This window comes from Andrena cerasifolii, chromosome 11 (genome assembly GCF_050908995.1).
Source record: "Andrena cerasifolii isolate SP2316 chromosome 11, iyAndCera1_principal, whole genome shotgun sequence".
Taxonomy (NCBI): Eukaryota; Metazoa; Arthropoda; class Insecta; order Hymenoptera; family Andrenidae; genus Andrena; species Andrena cerasifolii.
Window position 1 is genome coordinate 5,482,594 of NC_135128.1, and position 17,549 is coordinate 5,500,142.

General features: G+C 40.7%; 4 protein-coding genes across 5 annotated transcripts; 2 read left to right on the forward strand and 2 right to left on the reverse strand.

Moving 5' to 3' along the window:
• The first annotated feature begins 8,350 nt into the window (after positions 1 to 8,350).
• Positions 8,351 to 10,761, forward strand: Or (AP-3 complex subunit sigma-2 or). Its single transcript, XM_076822853.1, has 3 exons — positions 8,351 to 8,877; positions 8,954 to 9,337; positions 10,140 to 10,761. Exons 1-3 carry the CDS (start codon positions 8,809 to 8,811, stop codon positions 10,260 to 10,262), a joined length of 576 nt encoding a protein of 191 aa, XP_076678968.1. The 5' UTR covers positions 8,351 to 8,808; the 3' UTR covers positions 10,263 to 10,761.
• LOC143374613 (GATA zinc finger domain-containing protein 1) lies at positions 9,323 to 12,030 on the reverse strand. The gene is made up of 3 exons (XM_076822851.1): positions 11,482 to 12,030; positions 11,214 to 11,416; positions 9,323 to 11,140 (listed from the first exon to the last, which is right to left on the reverse strand). Exons 1-3 carry the CDS (start codon positions 11,758 to 11,760, stop codon positions 10,927 to 10,929), a joined length of 696 nt encoding a protein of 231 aa, XP_076678966.1. The 5' UTR covers positions 11,761 to 12,030; the 3' UTR covers positions 9,323 to 10,926.
• Positions 12,031 to 12,147: 117 nt separating this feature from the next.
• On the reverse strand, positions 12,148 to 13,662 carry Pym (partner of Y14 and mago). The gene is made up of 3 exons (XM_076822959.1): positions 13,469 to 13,662; positions 13,088 to 13,184; positions 12,148 to 13,014 (listed from the first exon to the last, which is right to left on the reverse strand). Exons 1-3 carry the CDS (start codon positions 13,497 to 13,499, stop codon positions 12,489 to 12,491), a joined length of 654 nt encoding a protein of 217 aa, XP_076679074.1. The 5' UTR covers positions 13,500 to 13,662; the 3' UTR covers positions 12,148 to 12,488.
• A 1,965-nt stretch (positions 13,663 to 15,627) lies between these two features.
• Positions 15,628 to 17,526, forward strand: LOC143374669 (mannose-P-dolichol utilization defect 1 protein homolog). 2 transcript variants are annotated; one of them, XM_076822962.1, is made up of 5 exons: positions 15,628 to 15,895; positions 16,370 to 16,435; positions 16,579 to 16,725; positions 16,801 to 17,005; positions 17,083 to 17,526. In XM_076822962.1, exons 1-5 carry the CDS (start codon positions 15,855 to 15,857, stop codon positions 17,323 to 17,325), a joined length of 702 nt encoding a protein of 233 aa, XP_076679077.1. In that variant the 5' UTR covers positions 15,628 to 15,854; the 3' UTR covers positions 17,326 to 17,526. The 2 variants fall into 2 exon arrangements, with proteins under 2 accessions (XP_076679077.1, XP_076679076.1); XM_076822961.1 differs by having other exon boundaries at positions 15,635 to 15,895; positions 16,593 to 16,725.
• The last annotated feature ends 23 nt before the right edge of the window (positions 17,527 to 17,549 follow it).

A 17,549-nucleotide genomic window follows, 5' to 3' on the forward strand; every position in this document is an offset into this window, starting at 1 on the left:
ATCTTCTCTTATTAATAGTTATTACATTCGAGTCATTAGATTTTCTGAATAAAACATAAATAGGCAGTCTCTCTACGGGCCTCGAAACGCTGCGACCTCCTCGTAGCGAGACCTGGTAATTGGTGAGAACAGAGCCGATGCGATTGCTGCGATTGTCAAATATCCTAAATAAGTAGTTAGATACAAGAATTTCTTTAAATAGTAATACTTTGATATAATGTAAAAATAAATGTAACTCGAAATGTTTGAATAAATCATTCCTTCCCTTCCTTCCACATGTATAAATATATAAAATAAAGTAATGTGGAATTCTCAAGATATGTGAAATAATGGAGTTCAATAACGACGTTCACCAAAGTCGGAGGACGGATCGGACGGATGAACATTTAAAATGCCATGGTATACCTATCTTAATGTATTATTTCCATCGATTACTGGAATATGTGGGAGGTCGATCGTCCAGATTCTACTGCAATACACTAAAAATAAGTATCTGGAAGACTTTTTTGAAAACACTGTACTCGAGTCCGATCACATCTCCTCAACTTTGAAAGACATATATGTATACATAGAAAGAGCAGAGTGCATGGCTGCAGCTGCGAAAAGTACATATTTCGCAATGGACATTGCGATATAGAATTATTTCCGGCCTTTGTGAAATTTCAACTTCCATGGGAAACAGTTGAGGTCGACAGCAACCTCTACCAATGTGACAACATTCACGAAAGGTGTAAGCTGACAGTTCGACTTCAACCGCGGCAGCGATCGGATCAGTGAATGTACCTGCATATTATTTCGTGATTTCTCGATTCGTGCATCAATTTCATCGATTACTGGACTATGTATGAGGCCGTTTAACAAGATTCTGCTGCATTACACTCAATACCAAGATGCCTTTATGGAAACATTTTACGCGAGCCCGAACACTACTTCCCACTGCTGAGAGATGTTTAGAAATGTGATGTGCTTTTGTGACCGCGTGCAATGCGATTTTAGAGTCAGTACATATTTCGCGATAAAGTATTTCATAGAGCACTGTGTGGACGCGAGTGCAGAGTCAATGTTTTGCGCATACAGAACTATTTAAGTGAAAGCACCGGTGCTCTAAGTGATTTTTCATCGTGGAATTACTGTGTCTACATAAAATTATTTCTGGCCTTGACGAATTTCCAGTTAGCTGGGAGTCGGTCGAGCGCCATAACACCGCCAACAACCCCTACGTCACAACATTGCCAAGCGGTGTCACCTCTGTCAGTTCGACTTTACTCGCGACGGTGATCGCATCAGTGAGTGCGTGTACATATTATTTCGTGATTTCTCGATTCCTGCATAAATTTCATCGATAACTGGACTATGTGGGAGATCGTTCAACGAGATTCCACTACATTACACTCAGTACCTAGAGGACTATTTTGGAAACGCTTTACTCGAGTCCGAACACATCTTTCCACTGTTGAGATATGTTTAAAAACATGAACTGCTTTTGTAATCGTGTGCAATGCGATTGTAGAATCAGTGCTTATTTCGCGATAAAGTATTCGATAGTGCACAGTGGCCCTGCGTATTAGTAATGTGAACGCGAACGTAAAGTCAGTGTTTTAACGCATCTAGAATTAATTCAGAGCACCAGTGCTCCTATTGCTTTTTCATCGCGAAAGTAATGTGACATATTTGAAAGTGTGACACATTCTATGGGGTACTGACCCTGCAACTGCTGGACATTCGCCTGCAGATCGAATAGCTACTGCTAAAAGGGGATGCTTGTCAGTGAGACTATTTTCAACGAACGGTGAGTGATACTTTTTCATTCTTTGAATTTTTCTGTATGCTATCGAACATAATGATTACTGTAGCGAGCATAGTGACCACGAATACGTACTTAGTACTCGCGAATAGTAAAATTTAATGCGTGTACTTCCAAATGTTTAATACACGTAGAAAAATACAATGAATAAATTTTAAATTCGCGATAGGAGTTTTAATATCGCGTTTCAAACATTCTAAACTTCTTTTCTTTAATTTCACAATCATTCCGGATGCTTAATGTATCGAATACGAGTTACATTTCTGAAGTTGAACTCTTTCGTGTGAGTTCTTTCAAATCTTCTCTCTTAACGGTAATTACATTCGAGTCATTAGATTCTCTTAATAAACAATGACAGTAATTTTTGGTACTACTTGGTTATTATGCTCGCTAGTTTTGCTTGCCCGTTGCATGTGCTAAATATTAAGACACACTGGTAGTAATATTACGAGAAATCAAAAATTGCCACTCTTACCACCTGATATCTCGACCTCAAATGGTCCCTTTATAAAATAACAGTATAATAATAAATGACTGCCGCCAAAGTGGCTGCTATATGAACTTAAATTTCTTTCTCCCTTGCATAAAAATAACTTTAAGCCACTAAACCTACAAATTTTATACATCGCGGAAGAACTTGCACATGTGCTTAGTTTTAACTAGCCATAGTCCTAGAGTCCATTAAGTTTTAATTTAAGAACTTTAGTCGTAAGAATTTTTCCAAATTTTCAAAAATGCATTGGTCGAATATGGACCAGAAATATTTCGTAGAAATGGGTCACTTTCGTAGGTACCTCCGCGTTGGTGTGCCTGGACTTGGTAACGTTTTCCAATGCATTGCGTCTTGCAAAACGTTGTCAAGCTGAAGCCTACGATCTAGTTTAAGGGTCCAGATCAAGCCAAACTTACATTCGGTGAGTTTGGTTCGGTCTGGACATCTATTCAGAAATGCACTTGCGTACTTCGAGCGATAAGCTTTTGTTCCGCCTCGTTCTTTTTAAATATAAGAGTGCCAAACACACCCTTCTAGAAATACAATTCGCCTTCGATCACTGATTTCTATTTCGCGCATGGTGTTCTCGCCCTTCATAGGCCGGCTGTGCTGGGTACAACTTATTACGGCTTTACACAGAGGACCATTGTTAGACGAAGATGTGCGACAGTTCTCGTTCTCGGTCACGCTCGCCATGGCTGTGTAAAGTCGTGATATGGAGCATGCCATGTAGAAACGAAATTTCGGTGGATCGAGGGTGAATGTTCGCGTCGCGCCGCGCCTTTCGGTCCTTTAGTCGTTTAGTCTCTTTTGCAATCTCAATCGGGAGATTCTTAGCTTTCGCATATCCCTCGAAAGTTACGCAAGTGCATATTTGCAATAGATTATGCCACTAGGGCTCATTGTAAAGAGTGCGATAGGCTAGATTTAAGGGTAGAGGTACGCTTGCTTGTTGAGAGTGACGCCTTTTACCTTTGCTTTTGCTTACAATTAGCTTCACCGTGCACCGTGTCGTTTCGCATTTAGTATACTTTTACAGACTTGTCATAGTGTATTTTCTATTTCCTACTTTCAATTCTCTTTTCTTTTTTTCCGGTAATATAATTCGCTCTCGGGAGAGATCTTGAATTAGCACAAGATGCTCGGGCACGATACACTCGCCTGTGCAAATTGTCGGCTTTGTGATGGGAGCGCGTATTGCAGCTGCATGTGATTTAATTGTGAGGCGGGCTGCTGTGAGTCTGACCCCTCAGGCGCGGCCCCTAGTGGGGAACTCCCGTTAATGGGGGGCTGGATGAATGGTGGTCGCGTATTAGCGTTTTGTCTGTGCAACTGCAATGCGTGAGTGTATCGAGCAGCTCGAGATCTCTCACGACGGCGAATCCGTGTCCGTTTTTCAATTCTTTTTCTATCTCTGCAATGAGATACTTAGCGTCTATTTGTCACTTGAAACCAGTGCAAGTGTGCCTCTAAAATATGCGAAAGAAATTGTAATGGCATATGTGTAGAAAGATCGACGAGAACCTCTCGTCTATCTTTCTTACGCGCGCATGCTAACCCTTTGGACTTTAAAGTAAAGTCTTTGGAAATAATTTTAGTAGTTTTTTACCTTATACCGCAATCACAGTCCAAAGGGTTAGTATAACGAAGTATAGTGTATATGTGTGCTGCGAAACTTAGAAAATTTAGCCAGGCAAGTCCAGTTTTAAGCGCATCATCGAAACATTCGCCGAGGGATTCGCCGAGGTTTTCTCTGGTGAATTCTTTAATAAAGAATTCACTAAGAGATTCGTTGCTAGTTTCAGGGAAGAATTAGATCTGGGTTAGGGTTTACTAACACTTTAGAGTAGAATTGGAATTTTTCTGGCATTCCATGCCATTAGCGCCTGATGAGGCTGCTTCTATTTCCTTTTACAATTCGGAATTATCATGCGCCTAAACAGGCTGCTGTATTTTTTAATTAACATTAAAAAGGATGAGACCTGATGATGGTACATTAGAATTAAAAAGCATTAGGCGCCCAAAAAGGCTACTCCTTCCATACATTAAGATTAAAAACCTTAAACGCCCGAAGAGGCCACTCCTTTTTTCTATCAGACAGAATCAGAATTCATTGAGCGCCCAATGTGGCTGCTGGAAATTTTTCTCAAAGTCTGAATTGCGTGACACCTTGCAATTTAAAGGAAATTTTTTCGAACTTGTTTAAATACAAATTGTCTGTTTCAGTTATAGTGTTTGTGATCGCCCGTAATGCGATCGTAGAGTCAGTGTTTTTGCGCAAGTAAAGCTAGTCGAGAGCACCGGTGCTCTAATAACTTTTTCACCGCGAAAGTAGAGTCATGCACGAGTCCAACTGCAGCTGCAACGTTGAGAGCTAAGCTGGGGCTGAGTTGAAGGGTGCTCGTCTGAGAGCTGCTGGTCAGAGGGATGCTGGTCAGATGGGTGATGATCAGAGGGGAGCTGGTCTCAGGGATGCTGGTCAGAGGGTTACGAGTTTGCAGAGATGCAGTACCGATGATGACAGCGAACGGTGAGTCATTTTATAATTCTTTGAATGGGGGTGCATGTAGTACAGCTACTTAGCTCTTTCGATTCTGGCCGTTCCAACACAAATGCACGACATGCAGAGGCCCTTTTCACATGGTCGGTATTCGTTTGGGGAACACTTATGCAATATTTCGCGAATATGGTCTAGGGCGTCTAGGCAGTAGCCTTATGGCGTGGTCCTTTTCTAAACCATATTCACGAAATATCGTAGAAATGTTCCCGAAACTAATGCCAATTATATAAGATGCGCCACTAAACGTTATGCATGTGTGTTCGAAAGAGCAGCATCGATTGAGCTGACCATACAAGGTACTCGTAGATAGTGACATGCATGTGTCTGTCTCAAAATAAAAAATAAAATAAATCAATACAATTGTTGCTCGCGATTCTTACAATTTTATATCGATTAATAATAATTCGTAAAATAATCGGATCGATCGAGTCAAGTAGAGTCACCGCGAAATTTTTTGAAATGGGTCTCAATGAAACTAGTCTTCCTAACAATCTCGCATTCTAGCAAGATCTTTTATGGTCGCCGGTAATGCGATCGTAGAGTCCACGCTTTTTTCGCGTCCATATATTTTCAAGAGCGCCGCGGCTCTTGTGTAGAGTTCTATTACCGCGAATTTACAGTCAAATTTTTGCGGATCTATGATTTATACAGAGCACGGGAGCTCGTGTTGATTTTTCGTCGCGAAAGTAAAATCAACCTTTTGCGTATCGGAAATTTGTCCAGAGCACCGGTGCTCTAATTGCTCTTTCATCGCGAAAGTAAAGTAAAATTTTCGATTAGCTTCAATTTTCAGCTGCTTGGTATTTTAGGTCCTAGAAAGGACCTAGCTTGTGGGCCCTAGAGAGGGCCCAGAACAGGGGCCCTAGAGAGGGCCTTCGGCATAGGCCCTAGAGAGGGTCCTAGTCATGGGCCCTAGAGAGGGCCTAGCTCGTGGGCCCTAGAGAGGGTCCTAATCATGGGCCCTAGAGAGGGTCCTAGTCATGGGCCCTAGAGAGGGCCTTCGGCATAGGCCCTAGAGAGGGTCCTAGTCATGGGCCCTAGAGAGGGCCTAGCTCGTGGGCCCTAGAGAGGGCCTAGAATTATGCTAGCTTGGTAGCTAGCTAAGATGTTCTTGCATGCATGCTGTAGAATGTAGAATACGAGTACCTTGTATAAGTGCAGAGAGATCGACGATAATCGTCAGTCTATCTCTCTTTCGATTTCGCTTTCGCGTTCGCGGTTGTCACTAATAGTAGAGTCAAATCATCGTTTCCCTCATTGCAAGCAATGACGGACGCGATGAGTTTATTGAAATGGAGGGTGGATGGGATCGGTGTTTGTTTCGGGATGGGTCACTTTCGTAGGTACCTCCGCGTTGGTGTGCCCGGTTCCTTGGTAACGTTTCTCAAGCATTGCGACTTGCAAAACGATATCAAGCTAAAGCCTACGATCTAGTTTAAGGGTCCAGATCGAGCGAAACTTACATTCAGTGAGTTTGGTTCGGTCTAGACATCTAATCAGAATTTTATTCTCTTTCAGGTAGGTATTTCTTCGATGGTTTTACATGATTTATTCTATTTCATGCATTTCTTCGATGGTTTTGCGTGATTTATTTCATTTCGTCGATTTCTTCGATGATTTTGAACTCATGAACACATGTCTTCCACAAATAATGTTGTTGTTTATATAAATTTTTATGTTAAATAAATTTGTTTGGCGTTAAATAAACCTGAATAGAATAGCAAGGTTAAAAGGCGTATGTGTTCTTGTTTTGTTGCGATCCTTCTTTCTCGGTCGTTGCACGGAATACGTTTATAAAACGATCTTTAAATTGTTACTCTAACAGAATCATTTGTAAATCGCGGGTTTCGACTGACTTCTTGAATTCTAATTCCTACCACACGTAGCGTTACAATCTGTTTCGAGGCTTCATCGGTAACGTTGCATGCGACACAAAAATGGTAAGGTGGTTCTAGGACTCCCCCAAACCGGTGACAGAAAAATGCATTGGTTGATAGGTCTATCCTATACCTCGTCTGTGCTCCCGTAAACGATTCTGTATCGATAAAGTTGAATGCGACCACGGACGAGGTATTCTCGGTTAAATTTATTAAATTTTTTTATTTCACACCTGCACAATCCTTATACATAATTACTTTATAACAAGTATAATTGGAATTATCGACATCAGTACAAGATGTTGAATACATCAACTTCCTTCTCAACATTATTTTATTCTTTTCACATTTCCTTGCATTATTTTAAGGAACTTTTGTTTATTGTATCTTCTTTCCTATTTCTTTAAACGTAATAATAAAATAAACGATTCGAATCTTAATACTCGTTTTCACAACGTCGAAACGATAAGCGATGTGACAGGTAAAAGTGGTGTGCTAGACTGCTTTTAAATACACAGCTTGTCAATTCGATATGTTAGTGGTGATTCTTCATGAGCAAATTTGTTGGTTCGGTTTGTGGTTATCAAAAATTGGGAAAATGGACAGTCTGACTACCGCGTCACGTTCATACCGGCCCTAGAGGTGTTATGCGTCATTCTTACAGTCTTTTCGTAGCAGGGGACCAAATTCTTCTTTTACCAAAAAGAAGATATAGATTTAGACAAAGCGTAGGTAAGATAGGCCTACATTTTAAGGAAGGTTCTGTACCACCCAGGGGGACCAAGCCGTCTTTGTTTGGCTGAAGTTTTCCCGTTTAGTTAGCACCGTATTGGTAGGAGGCGCTAGGTACATCACACACACATACCTACGTGTATCAGTGAGCACGACACACAACCTTTCGACGTTGGTGAAATGTTACCATGACGACCGTCGTCATTTAGAAATGTTTGGCGCAGACACGAGGAAGTGTCCTCACTTTCCCTGGTTTACCCTTTCTAAGGCCGTCTGACCATGGATTGTCGCGTCAGTGACGCGTATGCAGCAGATAGAAGGATATACAAAGCAATTGAATATATTTTCTTTTCCTAAGAAAAGAAGAAATATTCAATTTCAATGTTTATCCTTCTATCTGCTGCATACGTGTCGCTGGCGCGACGATCCGTGGACAGGTTTTAAAGTAAACGGTACATTACACGTATACACATACACATACGTCCCGATTCACACCAATTCACACATTCACAGTTTAGTACGCACCTCATTGGTAGGAGGCGCTACAAACTCTGCTTCAACTTTCGTAAGAGGGAAGCTTGGCCCCCCTGATTTTCGGTGCTGGACACCATTGTGAATGCTTTTGTTGCTGAACAGTGCCGTGAATGGGCCCAGCACCGTTTTTTACGGTGCTCTCTTTTCGAGCACCGTTCCTAACGGTGCAGACATATTTCCGTGTAGGCAGATGAGTCTCCTTACTCTTACTTCATGCTACGGAAGCGCCTACGCGCCACCTTCATGCACAAGCGTGCAGTGCTGTGCCTAGCCTGCTTTACCCCTTTATTCGATGGTAATTGTAGTGTTGGCATACTGTGCTATCAGCGAAAGCTAAATCCATACAAACACTATATATAATATATAGTGTTGGCATGGAACGAGGGACAATTACCAAGAGGAGCCTTGTCCGGCTGTGATTTCGGTTCATTATACCTGATTATTCTCATTTATACGCCTGGAATTGTTGCAATTCCTTATTTAACTGTCGTATGACGTTGTCACGAAGCGAGCAGATTAAGGAAGATAAGAGAGAGAAGAGAACGTGCAGAGCGGTGCAGAGTGTATAGAGAAAGTCAAGTAGGTTGACGTCGACAAGGATGAACCCTTCATTCCTTTAATTGTTGTCGTTAATTTGCGTTATTTAAACCGATAATCAACACGAATATTCTTGATAAAGTGATGTTTGAAAAGAATTAATTAGTCATATTTCTCTCGCGTTTCGAAAGAAAAGAAAAGAGAGATTTGAAGCTTCAACCTTCCTATGTACAAATGCATTAGCGTATGTCAGATTTACTGATCATCAGCCATGATTAAGGCTATTTTGGTATTCAACAATCATGGGAAACCCCGGCTTTCGAAATTCTATCAATACTTTGTAAGTATAATCGATAGATAGTATCTGTTACTTATCCCTATCGGATTCAATCGATAATGCCTTTGTTTCCTTTCAGAACGAGGACATGCAACAACAGATAATAAAAGAAACATTTCAACTGGTTTCCAAAAGAGACGACAATGTCTGTAATTTTCTGGAGGGTGGAAGCTTGATCGGCGGATCCGATTATAAATTGATATATCGGCATTACGCAACATTGTATTTTGTATTCTGCGTGGATAGCTCAGAATCAGAATTGGGGATTTTAGACTTGATACAAGTTTTCGTTGAAACTCTAGACAAATGCTTTGAAAATGTATGTGAACTTGATCTTATCTTTCACGTAGATAGAGTTCATTATATACTTAACGAGTTGGTGATGGGTGGAATGGTTCTAGAAACCAATATGACCGAAATACTTACAAGAATCGAAGATCAAAACAAGTTGGAAAAGCAAGAGGTAAGTAGTTTATTTATAAATAATATCTTAAGAGACAGGTACATGTGTTGTTTGTTTAAGCTTTAGTTGTACAGTTCACAAGTATCGAAAATAACGGATTTTGTATATAAAAATAGCACCGCGTTGAAAGTTCAACTCGAGTCAACTAATTTGTGTAAACATCCCTCAAATTTTCGGGCCCGATTCGTTTTCTCAGTAAAGTAACGGCGCGCCGGTGAAATGTAGTTACAACCGACGTTTAAAGTTGGCCGATAATAGTTGCCTGGGCTTGAAGAAGTTAACAGCTATAGCAGTTTATTCGTTAGCTGTGCATGTATCGGAATGTTTCGTAGAGCATTTTCCATATGGTGGTAGGACTGATTGACCTAACATGAATTTTAGGGAACTTACAAATCAGGACGATCTTGCTCACCTCGTCCGTTTGTCCTTCTGGGGCCCCCTCCCTAAGTAAATCGGCAGTAAAAAAAAGATCAGACCATTCTGTACACTCTCATTCCTTTATATAGTTTATCTGTGATCTCTTCTTTTTTATATATTTTTTTTTTTACCAAGAATTTCAAAACGTAAGTCTCTCGTAGCTTTAAAAGATAAATACTCATAACACGCATGACGGTGCTATCGTTTGTAAGTGTCTGCTCGGATAACAGTGCCTTAATGCAAATGTATACGTCGCTATGCTCTAAGAATAAAACATGTATTGCGTAGCTACTCATTTGTCTTTACTTCTATTAATTAATTTAAGTTCGAACATCCTTAAAAGTTTTTCCGTTTTCCATTGTTTCCATCCGTATGGTATGTGCAGGCGGGAATCACAGCAGCGCCGGCGCGTGCTGTTTCTGCTGTCAAGAATATGAATATACCGCAGCAGATAAAGGACATGAAGTTGCCTGACCTGCCGCAGGCTATAAAAGATCTCAAATTCTGACCAGCCGTTACTTCGTTGGCCCCGAGCTGACTGGTTTCCTCTACGATTCCGAGTGCAACCGATACCGCAACAAGGGTTTTTTTCCCCTCCCTACAAGTGAACGAAAATGCACCGATACTGCCCACGAACACTTCGTACGTCTCGTCCCAACGGTACCAGAATTAGACAGTGAAGACTGCATTGACTCTCGAGGTTGCTAAAAATCACTTCCAGAGCGAAGATGATTTTTATTGTGAAATTTAAACAGGATCTATAAATATCCAACTTTCGAACATGAGAAATAACCAAAGTGCATTTATCGACATACGCGAAAAAGTAAAGACTTGTAAATCTAAAAATACTAATTCAGTATTTTACATTCATATTGTACCAAAAAAGAAATCTCCATTATTGTGTAATCCACATAAAATTATAATTTCTCTACTGAATGATCAGAGATGTTAGATATCGATGTTATATTGTATGAAATAAGTATTTAATAAATATTATAATACTGCAAGTGAACTTTCATTTCCCAAAGATTACCAATGAATCTTCAGTACACTTTAATTACTTATGTCTTATTGCTTTAAACCGTGTCTTTTTTATTATTTATGCCTGTAAGAAATTGAACAAATGTGTCGCCACGAACAGCTCCGAAATAACAGAGTTATGAAATAAAGAATTACTTCCTGGACAAAGCAATTTCGTTTCTAATTGTACTCCATATGTATCCAGTACCCCTCTCCGTAAGCGCTGGCGGATACAGTGTATTTTTCAGCTTATAGTAATCTGATGGAGCGTGCATTACAAATTCCATGCATTCCAGTTTACGCGGCAGATCTTCTTCCGGACCTATAATATAGGTCTCGGGACTAAATCCTTCATCCGGTGGTGGGCTGGACATAAAGAACGATTATGTTTTATAATCTAAAGTCAATAGGCTCATAAATATATATCTTAGTGTCTTACCTCGCCGTGGTAGGCAGAAGCCAAGTCACAGCAGCACTTTTTTCACAGTATTGATCTGTGAGTAAACCTCGTATTTGAGCGTAATAAATTCCTCCATCGACATCTTGCATAGAAACTATATCGCCCACTTGAAAATAAGTGCCCTTGTAGAACACAAAGCTACTGGTGACCGGAGTTGCTGTGGCCGTTGGTGCTTTAACTGGCTGCAGGGCACAGGAAATAATGTAGAGCGTGTGAAGTTAATTAGTAGAGGAACAAGTGCACGTACAGTTTTCTTGAATAAGTTCCTCCGTCCTTTCCCCTTGGGCAGGATCTTGTGCGAGATACCCGTTTTGGAATTACAGTATCTAGTGATCCTCGTACTTCTTCTGGTAGGCTTCAGCAAGCCTCCCTTGTCCTCCTCCTCGTTCCTCGCGGCGGGATTCGTCTCGGAGCTTCTCTCGTCTTCAAGGCAGGTATTGCAAAGGTTACCGGTCTCGGTGGAGTGCCAAAGCGGGGTCTCTCGCGTCCCACACTTGACACATTCGGGTTTATCGCCGAGAGGCATTGAATTCTAATTAATTCGATCTCATCGATCTATTTGCCGACAGTCAACCGACGAACGTTCCTTTCAATCTGCTCCGTGATCTTTTCGTCGATTGGATTCCACCGAATATCATTTTGATTATAAACAACGCGATGTCGAGGGAATGTTAATGCGATTCCATGCACGCCGCTGTTTAATGCCAGGCCGCCGAAATATCCGATCAAATTTATCTACATTTTTCACATTTGTTACAGACGATACGCGATTGTATACAATAGTTACAAAACATTCGAGGTATAATTTCTGTCGTTTGCCAAGAAGAAAAATACAGCTAGTCGGAATACAAAATCCCTAGCATTTGGCAGGAGTGACGCTAATATCTCTGAAAATGTAATGAATAAAGATGAATCTGTTTTTCGATATATTTATTTCCGATGACATAAATAACAACGTAGAATATGCAAAACAATTTATTTTTATTAAAATCTGATCGATTGGTCTTTCACACAGTGACATCATAACATACCAACTTCAATCGTATTCAATTTTAATCTTGACATACAAATGTACATTTTTCTTTTATATTGCCATTCATTTATGGTATAAAGAAGATAAAAGTATGATATTATGTAAGACTGTATTAGAATTGTTTTAAAAGTCGAGAAACACACATTCATTTAGGTACAACTACAAAGTGATGATCAATGAGAGCGTGTAAATATATTTTTTCTTTTTTCAACACTTCTCCTCTATAGACTCGCTTCTAATCGTTTAATCTCTTTCGAGATCTCAGCTTTCCTCGCCAGCTTCTCAAGTATATCCTTCTCTGGGTTCTTTAACGTTCCCGCTTTTATCTTCTCTTCCAAAGTTTCGATCTCTCTGACTTTTTTCCTCAGATTCTTTAATCTCTTCTGTGGTTCTGGCACTGTGCTTTCAGACTGATTCGCCGGACTCGGTTTAGGCGGCGAATTTCGACTGTTCTGTACTGGCTTCGCATTGGATTGCGCTTTATTATTCTGCAACACTGGCTCCTTCTTTTGTTCCGGTTCCGAGACCGTAGTTTTAGCCAAGTCTTCGGTTATACGTTCAGCTGTTTTGCTTTTACTTTTTTTCTTCTTCTTTTTAACTTCTGTTTTAACCTGCGCACCAGGCACTGCTTTAGCCTTAGCTGCTAGCAGTGCCTCGTGCTTAGCTTTGTGCTCTGCAATGAATTCTGGACTCGCGCCTATTGGATATATGGGTTTATTTTTTATCTGTTTCCCTTTGCTTTCATATCTGAAAAGACAATAACGAGGATATCAGATGCGAAAGAGAGGTGGATCCATGTGTTTTGTAGATTGCCACGTACAATGGAACTTCTTCCTGTGGTACATAGCCATCTTTAACGCGGCGTGGCTTACGCCACGTGCCATCTGGACGTTGGCTGGCAGGGATGAATGTTCCACCTATGAAAATGTTCATACAAATAAAAACAAAGAAAGCGACTTTCCTGAATTAAAATGCTTGTAACGTTTGACTAATTCTTTCATATCGGTCAATCTCGGTCAAATTAAACCGAACGTTCATCTGTCACAAGCTGTCTTGATACTTAGTTATGTTCTACCAAGTTACAAGTATCGAAATACGGCTTACATTTTGAGCAATATAGGTTGTTTACATCTTACAGGTTATAAATAGTTCATTCGCCGATGTAACTGAAGCGTTCGAGTCGAGCGAAAACAGTTATTACCTTGCTCATCTTTAATGTAAGCCGACGCCATCGTTATTCAATACGATCGTTGGCCGAGAATAAATTTTTTTATTATGTATCCCTTAATTAATATTACTATCCGCGTGCCATTTTGCAATCGTGAGGACCTTAACCTTTCCCATATGCATCAAGCTTCCAAATTAATGATACAAATTTTTTTCTATTCAATTCAGAGATGGCGCCACTTTGTTGTTCTTATAGGAAATGCAGATAGTTTCAAAATAATGTCCATAACGTAGGAAATGAACATATTAACGTTAAGTAAGAACATGGTCACATCATCAATGAAGTGTAGGTACAGACCAGGTCCTGGCACAGACCAGGTATAGGATACACCTATCACGTAATGTAATTTTGTGTTACACGCTCGGGGGTTCGCGAGCCCCCTTACCATTTTCGTGTCACGTGCTACGTTACGGTGAAGTCTCGAAACAGATTGTAACGCTACGCGTGGTAGCAATTAGAATTCACCACGGGTAAAACTAGGTCATTCGAAACCCGCGATTTACAAATGATTCTGTTAGAGTAACAATTTTATTTAACATAGAAATTTGTACTTATGTACTTTTACATAATTCGCCTCCTCCACGAAAGGCTCCTGAATCCGCCTCTGCTGGTGGCTCGGCAGCTTCGGGGGGAGGGGGATGGACGCGGGTTGAAACCCTGACCAGGTCCCCAGCAAGTCCAAGAAGTCCAGGAAGTCCAGGTGGCTCGGCAGCTCCAGGGTCCCCGGAAGTCCTCCAGGCCCGGAGGACCGACGACCTGTGATGCCAGATCGGGGACGGGTTCCCTCGAGAATTTCCCCCACCTCGCGCACACTACGCCGGAGCTGCGTGTACGTGAGTTGGACTCCGAAGCGTCGAGCTCACGTACACGCAGCTCCGGCGTAGTGTGCGCGAGGTGGGGGAAATTCTCGAGGGAACCCGTCCCCGATCTGGCATCACAGCCGACGACAACTGAGTACATGGAGCTCCGTGAGCTCCCCACCTAGACTTCGAGAAACGATGTACCCCGATCAAAACAAGGTCGACGGTTAATCACAATTGCGAAATCCAACGAATTCTTCGGCAAAAATGGATTTTCCGCTAAAATATCCATTCCAGTTGCTATTGCTATGACAAATAATGTTAACAACGGGTTATATCTCAATGGAATCCTATTAAAAGGCCTCCCACATGGTCCAGTAATCGATGAAATTGATGCGCGAATTGAGAAATCACGAGATAATATGCACTATGACGTGCACACATTTCACTGAACCGATGAATTTCTCAGGGCTAGACAACATTTTATTTCCCAATGCGGGTTTCAAAAGTAACTCGACTCGCAGTTGCATCCATGCACACCACGATACTCATGCATCATGCAACCTTCTGCGAGTCTTTTATGAATTAGATTTTACTGTAAATTTCAGTGTTGGCCGTAAACTAATACTCGGAGCAAGTAGAACCCAATTATTGTTACTTCACTAGAATGATTAAACAGTGCATTAGAAAGTTGCGGGAATGTCAGTAACAGCGTGAATTTTTAATACTTTTCGGCGTACGATACGTGAAAAGGTTCTACTACACGCAAAGTACTAATAAACAATGTCATCTGCACGGGCTTTGAAAAAATACCATTTTTGTGCCCGTAGTGTCTTGATCCCCGAAATGGATTTTCGGAGAGAAATCCGCATGAGTCGTTGACAAACCGAGTCAAAGCATAGCGTAGCAAAAGTCTACCCTCTATGTCAAACTCTCTCTCTAAACAAGTCACACGTATACAAGTACACACACCGTTCAGCATTTTGACACATTTCAGAGTAGTTGCTGAGTTGGACGCTGTTCATGAGCAGATGCCACTACATTCAGACCTCAAATTATGGGTCGGTAATACAGTTTGGGTGGCGACACGAACATCCATAAGGTGATAGGTCTTCTGTGGTGTAGAAAAAGCAGGGCCGCATAAGGGTGCCAGCCGAAAGGGGCGCTAAAGAACTATATCCGGAACAAGAAAAATCCTTCTCGCAAACATTATTTCTATGCAAAATGAAACTGTTTCCAGAATTTCAGCCAATTCGGAGCATGGGGGTTTTTGGAAGTACAGCCTAGGAATCTCTTTACAGTGCTATTAACAGTACGAATTGAAACTAAACATTACGTGATAGCGCTTATTTACGTTCAATCGGTATTTCAGTTCGTGTGAGACAACGTCTATAAGATGTTAAGTCTATCCTATACCTTGTCCATGCTAAATCGAAGCCAGCCGAAATCATTCATTCATTCTTCACATTCCTCGAAGTAGTGCGGCTCGGTCGGACGTGTGCTGTAGCAAACATGAATCGGATAGTGAAAAACTCGGCTCTCTTATTGTTCACGGAAGAATGTATGGAGGAGTACTTCGACGACTTCAATTTCTTCCACGGTAACAACATCGGTTTCGTTTATTAAGCATTACTATTCAATTCTTTTATCATAGAATGATAGTGTAAAATTAGTCTAGTCCGCATAGTGTTGTCTCATACTGCTGTACCATCTGGACCATCACGTGAACACTACGAGCGTAGAATTCAAAATCGGGAAACTACTTTAGTGTTTGGACGAAGTAGTTTTGCAACACTTTTTTTTACCCATTTGCAAAAACAAACTTTATTTAACGTTCCCTATTCTCCTAATTTTAATTCCTCGAGTAACAAACTTTGTAAAAGTGCTTGTTTTTTCGAGTAATCGAAATCATGCTTCCGCGCGATGTTCAATTCTTTTTTATCCGACGATAAATTCGAAGTCGTTATTCTTTCGCCGACGATACAGATAAATTCTCACAGAATTAAAATGAATTTTTTACGAAGAAAATACGAGCCACTTACAGTAAAACATGAAAATTTCAAACATGTTTCAGTGGGATGCTTCAAAGCGACGCTCAGCAAAGTTCTGGGTCTCGGGATAATCAGCGGATCGCTTCTCGGTTAGATCATTTATTTTTCAGCAGTATTTGTGTTTATAGGGCATAATATCGGTCAGGTATCAACTACTGCAATTATGGGTGTCCACCTATGAGAAATTCAAATACTGCTTATTACTTCCACTGACTTATCTTAATGACATCAGCTTTTTCCTTCTAGTGAAGGTACCGCAAATTGTAAAAATCCTTCAGAGCAAGAGCGCAGAAGGCATTAATGTTCTCAGTGTGTTGTTGGACCTGTTCGCCATCACTGCAATGGTATCATACAGCTTTGTTAGTCGCTTTCCCTTTAGGTAATACAATTTACAGAAATAAATGGTGGACGCAGATCATAGATCATGTTGTATAAGCCGCCCAATGTGTTTCAGTTCCTGGGGGGACGGAGTCTTCCTAGGATTTCAAACCTTAGCAATTGCATTCTTAGTGATGCATTTCAGTGGTAAGACCATTCAAGCAACTGCGTTCCTAGCTGCGTATTTAGCAGTAGTAATCACTGCTGTTAGCGGGTTAACTCCAGTCCATGTTCTCTGGACTTGTCAGGCGATGAATATACCCATTGTACTTACCAGTAAGGTGGGTCATCTATGAATGTAGGCCATTCTATAATACATACCAAGATAGCGGATACTAATAATCCATACTATTTTTAGTTAATGCAGGCGCATACAAATTATTCCAATGGAAGTACTGGCCAGTTATCAGCAGCAACTGGTTTCATGCTTTTCTTCGGTTCTTTGGCAAGAATATTTACTTCCATACAAGAAACGGGAGACGCGACAATGATAATAATGTACATATGCTCGACTTGTGCAAACGCTGTAATAGCTGCGCAAATTTTATACTACTGGAAGGTGGATGTAAAGAGTATAGAGAAAACTAAGAAGCTGCAATAAGTGAATTACTAAGCAATTTGTATATTCGTGATATCAAAATCAAATATACAACAACGAATTAAAATAAATCAAACCAAACCATCTATTTAATATTATGGATATCATAAGAAGATATAGAAACCTTTATAACCTAAAACTCCATTGAAGCCAATAGTTTTGTACCGTATCGGAAATATCCAAATAGAAGTATTATAAAAGTTACACTGGTTATCATTTATATAGCA